Consider the following 11,777-nt stretch of genomic DNA (forward strand, 5'->3'; position numbering starts at 1 on the left):
CAAAATCAACCCCATCATGCAGCTGTAAGCAGGGAGAAGTAGTTACACATGTTAGTTTGAAGATGGGGTAGATTTGCACCTTTATAGACTAAGGGTGCAGTTACACATTATACTTAGACCATACTAAGGGCACTTGGAATGTAAGTGTCCACACATTTAACATGAGTTAAAACTCATTAACTCACACTAAGTGCCCTCTGAGTGTCTCAAAGTTATGCTACTTCAGGTGATGGCTAAATCTAGGCTGTGCTACATAGCTTGGATTAGGATAACTTCAGCCTTCTCCTCAGAGATAAAATGAGCATTTTGCAGTCGTCTGTTATCCCAGAATGCACTGCTCCTGGTTCCCTCTACCACCTAGAGCAGGGATAGATGTATCTTGGCTACTAGCCACACCCTTGCTCATCAGCCTTCTAGTGGCAAGTTAGAGCAGTGCAGGCAAAAAATGATATTAAGACTTAGTATGTGACTACTCACAGCATATTCTAACTTTTAAACCACTTAACATTCCACAGATTTAGTATAGTCTATGTAACTTCACCCTAACTAAATCAGAGATGTGTAGCATAAATTTTCATAAGCAGAGGTCGGTCTTCCTTCATCAGATGGTATGAAGAGATTGTGGGGATCAGGGCTGCCAAACAGAAAGCCGTGATTAGAATGCAAAGGGTAGGGAAGCGGGGGTGGGAAGGGGGCAGCAGGAAAGAACAGGCACTGCTGAGAAAAGCCAGGTGGTTAGGAGAGAGAAAAACCAAGCATTAACACATTGCAGGACATAGGGCTTAAAAAGCTAATCAAGGTAATGGGATAAGAATCTATAGTCTTGATTTAGACTATATTTAATACAATCCTGTCTGGATGATTCCTTGTTCTGCACTTTCCTATTCAAGTTCATTTTTAATTTTTTTGTTGCCTGAGAACAGCCAGACTGAGGTCAGTGATGAAATGTCCAGGGAGGTTAAAGTGTTCTGCCACAGCTTTGTCTGTCTTTCTGAACTAAATGCAGGTCTCAGTGTTTGGTCTGTAGTAGAGTATAGATAGTACTAACTAGCACATACAGGCAACCCTCACTTAACATGGTTTCGCTTACTGCGGTTTCGTTATAAAGCTCATTTAAAATACCTACCTAGTTTTGCTCAGTGCTGAGTGCGTTTTGCTATAATGCTCAGCACGGGTGTGGGGAGAAGCAGTGGCAGCAGCAGTGGCCAGGGAAGTGATGAGTGGCAGCCAGCGGGAGCCCAGGAAGGGGTGGCAGGAGCCCGGGGTCCATTCCAGCACATGGTGTTGGAGTGGCTAGTGGGTGGGGAGGAGCGCTGGTGGCAGCAGCGAGAAGGGGCAGATGAATGCAGGGTCTGTGCCAGTGGGGCAAGCTGAGCTCACAGAGCTCCCCCGCCCCTGAACCTGCAGCAATCTGGTGGTGGCAGCTTATCTCTGTGCCAGATGCCTTGGAGGGAGCCCCCGCTGGGCAAAGCGGGGTGTGGGCAGGTGGGTGACCCCATTTCCTACCCTGCGCCAGAGCCTCGACTCAGGCCCCATGGGCAGGGCAGCTGGGGCTGTGCACAGGTGCACTGGTGGCCAGTGGGTGTGGGCTGGCAGGGGCCATTGTGGCGGGGGAACAACGAGGCTGAGAGGAACTGATGCCTTCCCTGGCAGAGCCCACATGGTGCCTTGTTGGGAATGGCCCGGCAAGGGCCGGCAGGAGTGCAGGGCCCAGGGTGGGGCTGCAGGAGCGTGGGGTCTGGGTCGGTGGGTGGTGCAGAACCAGTTATCTTTATTCCTATGGGGAAATGGGTTCCGCTTAATGCTCTTTCACTTATCGCTTGTTTTTCCCAGAACCAATTAGGAGCACTAAGCAGGGACTGCCTGTAGTTTGTAGCTGGCAAGATTAATATTTATCTTGATATTTTCAGTAACTCACCATTGTGTGATTAGTTGTTTGAAATGTACCAAGGACAAGTTAGGCTTGTGCAGTGGGAATGGGGAAAAGATGTAAAAATGTTTCTTGCTTTGGCCTTCCTTGCTCAAGGGCAGGCACAACAGCTGAAAGTGGGGACAGAACCACTGTACACTGTGGGGCACTGGCTTTGCTGCCCACTCACCCTAATGGGAACATGCTGGATCATTCCAACAGAACACCTTGACCCTTTCCTGATGCACAGTGACTCCCACTACTTACAGTGGGCACCACTCCTAAATGCTCAATGGATGGCGTGACCTTGCACAAGTGACATCTGACGTACAGATTATGTAACAATCATTCAGAATCACTTATATCACTTTTTTCAAAAGCAATGTTTATTTTTCATCAAGGTAAGACACATTATGTACTGCATACAATAGGAAATACTGTCCAGAAAAGCTGCTTTTAACTGCTATAACCAAAATAATAATATATATATGTATATATATATATAAAAATTGCACTTGAGAAATTAAGTTCTATCCTAGAAGAATACACTAAATAAAAGGTAGTGAGCTGCTTTGAAATGATGGAACTATTTCTTTTGCTTTTGAAAGTTATATTTATACTATGGGCTTCCAATTACTTCAACAAAAATGAAGCAGACTAATTTAACTTTTTTAAAGACAATTGATTTTAACTTAAAAATAATATATAAACAGTGTAGAAGCTATTTCAAACCTACAAAGAAAGAGGAAAATAATGGTACAGGGAAAATGCCTGTTTGCAATTTCTGACAATAAATAAAAAAGGATGGTAAAGCTATTTCACCTGTTATGGGTTATGCAGTTTGGAGTGTGGTTTACTGGAAACTTTATGTTCAGTCATGATAGATATTATCCTTTTTAACATTTTTGGCATAAAAGGCAACATCTCCATAGCAAACGGTGGCAACTAGTAATAAGTAGGTCATTTGTTTCCAGTAGTGCTTAGTGTACCATGAGAGAAAAGTTAGTTTTTGTGACCAGTTCTGGAAGTATCTAAAATTTTCCAACTTCAGGCAAATGAGAAGTCCCACTGACTTCTTGGGGCCTCTTGCATGACACTTCTTCTGTTTGATGAAGTTCTGTGCTGGGCCCTGGTACACTATTGTTGTCTGTGTTTCAATAGTGTGTTTCTAACGTTCCACTATTAACACTGGAGTTTTGAAGAGCATACAAAATTGAATTTGAGATGTCAGGCATAACTGAGAACTCAGTCTGGTAAGCCAGGGTAAGCTGCCTCAAAGGGATGAGAATCAATGAACTAGGCAAAGCAGAAAGTAACATGAAACCAAACTTCCCATAAAATCAATTTGCTTAAGCTAACTAAACCATGGTGCTTAGCCGACCATAGCTTGGCAGTTCAGTCAGGAAGAGCTTGCTGCCTGCACTGTTGTGGTTTCACAAGTAGGTTTCCCCCCCACCCTCAAATTAGCCTAGAATTATGGGGGTGATTGATCAGTTGTATAATTACACCTGAGATAGGAAAAGAACGTAGTCTTCTTTTAATAAAACTGAATTAAGTAATGAAGCTGGCAATCTTTGGTTTCAGTGCTGCTCTTTAAAGTGAATTGCTTTGAAAAAATGATGAATCACTTCCCATCTCAGCTTCCCATCTCAGAGTTTTTTTAAATAGACATCTGGGAGCCAGGGAGGAAAAATAGATACATATATATAAATATATAAATGCTTAAACAGCAAAAATAAGCCTACCACCAGCACCAACAAAAAAAACAAACCCTAACCCAAACACTATATTTAGAATCACAAATGTTCAAATAAAGTACAAAAAGTAACACTCACAATATCTTATATGGTATATTCCAGGATAGATTTGATAAAGTTAGAAAAACAGGTAACAGTTTGACTTGATAAAGAAAGTAATATAAAAAAACATGAGAGCACTTTTATAATTGTTCTGGTGATAACCAAGACACAGTGGTTCTAATGTTCTCAATATTATATGATATAATGTGCTATTTGGCTGATTTTGAAATGCTATTGTAAAGTCACTTCTTTCTGAGCAACAAAAGCACAGAGGCAGCACACAGAAAAATGAACCAAGCCGCTTGAGTCTGCTATTAAATAAATCTATAGATTCTTGGCCATTAAATGTTCCACCCCATTTTGTCTGTAACGTTCACAATCAAAAGTTCAATTCTCTTCCAGATTTATAATTGCCTATATTCTCCACTGGACCACTTTCAGAGCAGTATCTCACAATCTTTAAAGCTAGTTTGGAAAAAAAATCCTTTATTTTAGTTAGAGCACTTTCATAATGTTTTGATAGGCATATGAAGCTATGCTATAGCTTTTAAAGTGCATATTTAATTAAAAGGTGATAGAAGAATATTTTGTGTGAATAGTAATTAATGCTGAACATTTTTCAAGATACAGATGTCGATTAATTAGCTAATACGTCTGAACAAAATGCAGTCCAAAAGAAAATCAGTGCTGATAGTTTAACCATGGCAATATATGCTACTGAACTCAGACAATTAAGATTACTGCATATGGTGACAAAGTTATAGTATTTCTTATTTAACCCCCCCCCATCCAAACCAATGTTGATATTTGATCTGTTCTCTAAAGCTAGAACCCAGTTTTGTTTCCAACTTGAATACACATGCAAGAAACATCAGCATTTTCAACAGAATAATGTCCATTTTGACTGTCTACCTAGACAAAAACACAATCCTTGAAACACAGTGAAGAAGAACATATTCAAGAGTCATATCTTGCTTCCTGCATGGAGACCCTGCCTCTTTAACCAAACATCTTTAACCAAGTGGCAGGGCTGCAGTGGGCTTGACAGCACTCAGGACCAGGTCCTCAGGCAAAGTGTTATATGATTATGATAAATGTTTTGCTGGTGTAGAGACTGCAAGACTTGACTTCACTGTAGTTTTATTTTATTCTATATTTTCCTTGTTATCTATAAATGTACTGAAAAGGGACAAAGGAAAATTCTTCTTAGGGGATGGATTGAAGTGAATTAACCATTATATAGGTATACTGGATCAAATTCTGCTCTCATTTACCTGTGCCACCCAGTAGGCCAGGTATACATGATGCCAGAAATTAAGTACTTGCATGTATGTGTAAGTTTAGAAGACGCAAACACAGATATAAGATTATCTTAGTGAACATTTTTTCTCCAGATATGGGATTTAGCTGCACAACTTTAATTAATTTTAATTGGAATTGTGTTGCTTATCCCCATATTCAGGTTTGAAACTTTCAAACCTCAGAATCTACTGCTAAATGTAATCCTGTACTATCAAATGATGACACAGAAACAATGATATACCTGTTTAGCTGCCGTGGCACTAATCAACATAGCTATGCTGAAACAGAATAATTTCTGCCAATTGCAATGTAGGCTACTAGCAAAGTTCAAATTATCAGTTAGAGAAAGTCATTTGAGACCAACCCTGATCAAAATTAAACACCCTTTAAGCTGCAAGTAATGTGCCTTGCTCTGTCTTTATCGTGGAGGTCTTGAACTGCAGATGCAATCACAGCGCTCATGATGGTCCAGTTGAATATCCACTAGGGCCATGCTGTTCCTGGTTCTCCCCTTCCTCCTGACATGGCTTAACTCAGGGATGAATTTCAGCACCTGAAGACAAAAGTAAATGTATCTTTTAGAAAATTCTCTCAGTGGTTTAGAATGAAGTAGGTATTTCTTCTGAAGAACATACATACAGAACCTCCTATGGCAGGGAGATGTCAGCGCAATATGTTTTGTTCGATGGCACCACGCCCAAGTTGCATTTGTTCATTCTGGCTTTTTGATGGGTTGGTGCAGTTAGAGCAGAAACAGGATCCAGACCCAGAGAGAAGCAGCAGCAAGTAGCTACATGGGAGAGAAGTGCCTTCAGAGCCCCTGAATATATTTGGTGTTAGAAAGCTGCATCGGCTGAACTAAGGTAATTATTTTCTGCTGTTAGCTCTGCACTCTCTCTTCTACTTATCCTCTGCTGTCGTGCTCCCTTCTCGTGTCTTCCAGGCCCCTCTCTCTGCTCTTTCCTTCTCTCTCCAGTTCAAACATTCCTCTGACTCATTGCCTTCTTTTCCTTGTTTCTCATGCCATGTTCCTCATCTTTCTCTCTGTCCCCTCTCCCTTCACTTTCACCACCATATTTATATCCAGTACAGTGGATTCAGTTTATTTGGAATCATTAATGTTTTGCACACTGCTAGCCTGTGTTATCAGGCAATCTCATTATTGCTATCCTCTCCTGCATCTCTCTGATGCTTTGTTATGCAACTCTACACTAGACTTTAAACTCTCTAGGGCACCAATCACTTATTGCTAAATATGTGTAGCTCACCTAAAAGAATGGGGCCTGTATTCTGATTGGGCCCCTGGACACTGCTAAACCACAAGTAAAATAATACCAATCCAAACTTTGGGAAATACGGCATTTGCCAAAGCCAAAATGAACCGAAGGTTAGTATAGCTCTGCTATTGCATGGGCACTTGTATTGTCCTCACCTTGGAGGTCAAACTTGCTTCAGTGCGTGCACAGGCTGAAAAATAATCTTTAGATAAACTGTTTTTACAATGCACAGTCTTATCAGGTCTTTATTGCTATCTTGGGGAACAGATTTTATTTTCTGTTAACTTGGAGATTTTTTTTTCGTGTTGTAATTTCAGCTTTTTCGTTCCACTCAGTGAGACTCCACCGCATGGTTTGTCCTGGAGCTATGACAGATTAGATTATTTCTATAACACTATCTTTATCTTGTGTAATTACTTAACCATGGCCATAGTCTTCCTCTGCATGCTAATTATGAAATATGTTTCTTTTGGTCTGTCTTTACCATACTGTGTTTGTCTGGGGGTTTGTTTTGCAAACGACACGTATTGGAGGAGTTTATGTCCATGTTCTAAATCAGTAGGGGCCAACCTTTTTGGCAGGCATGCCACAGATTAGTTCCATATGCTCCACAAGTGCCACTCCAATCTCCTTCCCCTGCCTGCTTCCTGCTCTCTGCCCTATCTGATGCTGTGCTGCCTATTCCCTCCCCAGTCTGCTGGGTGCCATGCAGAGAGGCTGCCTGTGCTACTTGTGGCTCACAGGCTACAGGCTGGTCACCCCTGCTCTAAATGAATACACATATTTCTTTGTAAGCTGGTTAGAGCTTCTACTAGGTTCTATGTGGTTGGACTCACTAAAAGTGCTCACAGTTATATATGTAGGATGAGGAGTTTAAGGGAGATCAGAGGGAGCTGGCCACTTAATTTTACTGGGATTTAGGCATCCAACTGCTATGACTTCCTTTGAAAATCCCACTGTTGTCCTGAACTGATTTCTTTGACTTAAATGCTGTCTCATGCTGTGCACTACAGGGAGTGAAATCTCGTGTGAGGGGACTACATGGACAACAAAAATGGCAGCATGAAAAGATTTCTCTTCTAGCTTGTTCCCCACATTCACCTAATTAGCTTTGTCCCCACTGCAAAAATATCCATGTAGAAAACAGAAACACACCCAGAGAAGGAGAGATGCTGAACAGTATGCTTCCCCCGACTTTAGAAATGTAATAGTAAAGATCTATGGACAGCAAACTAATGCTGCTTCCAAATACTTGCTTCATGCACTGTGTTCCTGCAAGCTGGCAACAAATAATCAGAATAGCACAGCCTGGCCATGTATGGTGACCCTAGAGGGACTGCCCTTTAACATGGCTAGATGGGATCTGATAGAGCCTCATTAAAATTTCAGATCCTGAGCTCTCTGTTGTAGTTTATGGTCCTTATCTCTGACAGTTTTGCATCTCCCCATAAACCCCGTGGACCAGGTTGAGGGGAAAGAATATACCATGTTTTCTCATTAGGTTGTTCTATACTGAAAGATTTGGACAGTGGCAGGATGGGATGGAGAGAAAAGGCTATCCTATTGTGTTTCTGTACACACATAGACTTTTAAATTCACAGTAGTTATTCCAAATTTCTGTCCTGAGACCCAGGTATCAATTACAAGTAATTAATACACTAAAGGAATTTGCTGAAAAACTTGTAATAAGAGCACAACAATTGTAAAGCATTTTCATCCATTGATCTCAAAATACTTTGCAAATAAAGGCAAGAATCACTATCTCCATTTTATAGAAGAGGAATTTGAGGTAGAAGGAGAAGAAATGCTTATTCAAGGTCATGCAGATCAGTGACAGAGCTGCCTGTTTACAATACTTGTGCACTCTAGCCCCATTGCTATAGTATATGAGCTTCTCTAAATCAGTAACCTTCACAACACACCAGCTTACAGATGGGGATTTGAGCCAGAGGCATAACTGGTAAGGTTTTGCCCTGGGCCAGCATTTGCTGATACCATCCTGCTACAGGGAACAGCCACTACCGTGCAAGATGTCAGTGAAACCAACACCAAGACGGTTAAGGCAGCAGCTGCTGGATAGGGATCCTTTAATGCCCCGCTATTACAGCCACTGCTGCCACTCACAACACTGCCCTGAGTGCCACCAATTGTCATTGCTGGTGGCAATCAACAACAGTAGATTTGGTGTCTACAGTGGCAAAGGAAAGGGGAAAGGGGTCCCTACAGTTGTGGCTGCTATGTTAACTCTGTCAGCAGTGGCTGTTCCCAATACCAGGACACTTTGGCAAATGCTGACTCTTGCCTTGGCTTCCCACAGCCAGATCCTCATGCTCCTCTGTCACCAGTCCTGACCTCTATCCCTACCCCATGTGCCACTGCTGTCACAGAAGACACAGTGGTGTGTAAAGTACACACTCCCATTCTGGAGCTTCCTCTCTGCTGGGGCTCGGGGCTCATGCCCCACTCTTCCAACCCTTGTTATGCTACTGAACTGAGGTACAAAGAGATTAAATGACTTGCCCAAAGTCATAAAAGAAGTCTGTAATAGAGCAGAAAATGGAACTTGACTCGCCCAAATCCACGATCAGCAACCTAATCACTAGACTTCTTGCCCAGGCTCCTAATCACTAGATTAGGCTGTCGCAAAAGTAGTACTTAGTCTTACATATCACCTTCGACGAAGTCTGTAGCAGAACCAAAAACACAGTGGAAGGTCTCCTAGCTCATACATGTTAACCATAAGACCAATCCTTTTTGACTGTGAGGCTTGAAGAGTAGGAAGTTCATGGAATGTAATAACAATGATCAAACAACATAGCAATAAAAAAATCCTCCTAACTTTTTTCCATGTGTCGCAGAGCACACAGGTGCCCTGCTCCTTAGAGCAGGAACAGCTAGGGAGAGAGCCCTAGCAGTGAGTGGGGAGCCCAGCTGGTAGTTACCAGGGCAGCCAGGGTTACAGGTGCTGGTTGCTAGGGCAACTTCTGGGGAGTCAGCTGACAGGAAGGGGCAGGTCCTGGCACATAGAACCCCAGGAGTGAGGCCAGGAGGGCAGTGCTCCACTGGCAGCCATGGGAGAAGGAGCTCTGCTGGGGCAAGTGGAGTGGAGAAGCCTGATGGCCCGAGCAGCTCCTGTCTGCTGTTACGGGTGGAGAATTCCCTGGTAGGGATTGAATGAGACTTTTCGATATAGCCCAGGGGCTTGAGTTTTTATTTGTAGTTTCATAAGTCCGGAGGACCGGGTAAGGCTATTAGGGGTTGGAGGAGGCCTCATAGGGGCTCCATGATAGCGTGGGGACCCTGGTGCCAGAGAGGGGGCAACGAGAAGCCCCAGAGCGAGGGGGCAGCAGAGCACCAGGAACGCATGGGACGAGACAGGGTGGTGGAAGCCCAGGGAAGTCCATGAGGGCCAAATTACAGCAGGTCAAAACCACGTCAGTACCATTTGCGAGGCTTGGGCTGCAGTGTAGGGGAGGAAAAGGAGTTGCAGATAGCACCCCCCCCGGCACTGAGGCAAAAACAATGGGCAACCTCCCGCTAATTACATCTATTAATTAATCAGTTAAGATAAACACATGGCAGGCAAGTAGGCAGGCGGTTGGCCTATAACAGGAGGGTGGAGTCACCGATAGAAAGACTTTAGTAGAGGTACTCCTGTCACACCATGTTACGGTGAAGTTTCTGCTTTCAGGGGTGTAAAATCATGTAATACTGTAAGAGAATGATTGTGCTTAGATGAAATATAGATAATTACTCTTCTGCAAAAGAGAGGAAGACTTGCCAATTTTTAGAGAAAACAGCAACATTTGCCAAGTCTGAATTATTTTCAAACACTGACTGCCTCAGTGCAAATAATAAATCACAAAGGACACAAGGACACCTTGCTGGGCCACGTTGCCAGCTAAAACATTAGAGCTGAACACAACAGGTCTGTGAAGATTATTTTGGAGCTCAAAATAGCATCTTCAAAGACACTTATTTTTTTTAAAACATACTTTAAAAATCAAGTACAGCTGCTGAAGCTGAACCCACAATAAAAAAATTCTATTTAAAGAATGCTTTCATCAAAATCTGACAATTTCAAATGACTGGCACTTTCAAGATCATGGTTAGGTAGATTTGCCTTTTCATTTTACAGCAAATGAAAGTGTTTGCAGTGAGATGAGAGCAGATATGTGGGCAGTATTTAAGCTAACAGACCTCCTGACAGCTTGGGGATTTTCCCTGTGTTTTATATTAAGAAACATGAACACTGTATATGTGCTTTGCTGATAAGAGTAGAAAAATGAATTGGCAGACACTTTCCCAGACAAGACAGGAAAGCTGTGTTTGAACACTGTGAAAATTGGAATGCTTTAATAGCTGATCACAGAACTGATGTTCAAAGTTTTCAGTCTAGCTTCTGTCTAATAGTCTTAGGTTAAGGTAAATACAAGAGGACTGAAAAGAATAAGGCAGTCAGGCCATTTCTAGTGGCCACAGCAGATGAAAGAAAGTCCTTTCATGTTGGAAATAAAGCTGCTTTTTATTTATTATCTGGTCACTTCTTCAAAAGTGATACACTACTAAGTTAATTAAATTAGTTCAAAGAAATGATGCTATCCTTTAAGTGCATCTTTTTCTGATAACATCAGTAGTATACTTATTGTAACACAATAGGTACATAAAAATGCTCAAGGATATTTTCCAAGGTTTCTTTTTTGCTTAGCAAAAAATGAGTAAATTCATGGTTTTCATGTCCAGCAATCAATATCCAACTGCACTAAGCAAAGCAAGGAGGCCCAGATTTTCAGATTATTGTCTCACAAAACAATACATTACGACGGCCATAACATCTTTGTCACATATGAAATAGCGACTTAATTATGGCAATAAAACCATTACACTAATAAAACAGAATGAGATGAAACACTTAACCACTGGGCTGGATTTTGTGTTTATTGAAAGTATAAAAAAACACTATCATGGCCTTGTACCATTTTTCATGCAAATGATTATGTAGGAGCACACTAACTTGCTATAAAGTATTTTTCTTTGTAGACATTTTCAAACATTTTAGAGATGTAAAGGTCAAGTGTCTGTGGCAACTGTGTAATTTTTCTACCAGGTTGAAGAAAACAAAAAATGAGAATTGTTCCCTATTTTTCTCTGGAAGGGTCTTTTTTATGTGTATTCGATAGAATTTGGATACACCACATATATTTGAAAGTAAACAGTAAATGTATAATAAACCAAAGAAAAGAATCATTAGAAGCTCAAATAGAAGTGGTGCAAATTTGAGCCAGGACTTTTTGCTTCAGTGCATGTGCTCGGATATGTACTTTGTTGTGGAGCAAATTGTGCCACTTGGGGCACAATAACCCTGTCTCACTCCTCCTGGATCTTCAGCCAGGGGGAGCTAGAGCCCAGGGCCAGCTTCTGTGCTGTCTCTAGCAGTATAAAAAGCTTCCCTGTCCTGGCCCCAGCACTATAAAAAGCCACCCTGGCAAG

At 41.9% G+C, this 11,777-nt stretch overlaps 1 protein-coding gene and 1 long non-coding RNA gene across 2 annotated transcripts in view; one reads left to right on the forward strand and one right to left on the reverse strand.

The window, feature by feature from the left end:
- Positions 1 to 2,273: 2,273 nt before the first annotated feature.
- Positions 2,274 to 11,777, reverse strand: part of PDGFD (platelet derived growth factor D) — a gene marked incomplete at its 5' end in the record, with an annotated part of 126,613 nt that continues 117,109 nt past the window's right edge. Inside the window, one exon of the mRNA XM_019523781.1 lies at positions 2,274 to 5,563. Within this exon, the coding sequence (XP_019379326.1) occupies positions 5,429 to 5,563 (135 nt within the window). The remainder of the gene's footprint in view (positions 5,564 to 11,777) is intronic.
- Positions 5,705 to 11,777, forward strand: part of LOC109302879 — a 16,277-nt gene continuing 10,204 nt past the window's right edge. Inside the window, exon 1 of the long non-coding RNA XR_002098953.1 lies at positions 5,705 to 5,873. This is a non-coding gene — a long non-coding RNA (uncharacterized LOC109302879). The remainder of the gene's footprint in view (positions 5,874 to 11,777) is intronic.

The sequence above is a fragment of the Gavialis gangeticus genome, unplaced genomic scaffold (genome assembly GCF_001723915.1).
Source record: "Gavialis gangeticus isolate Ggan-Ray unplaced genomic scaffold, GavGan_comp1, whole genome shotgun sequence".
Lineage (NCBI taxonomy): Eukaryota > Metazoa > Chordata > Crocodylia > Gavialidae > Gavialis > Gavialis gangeticus.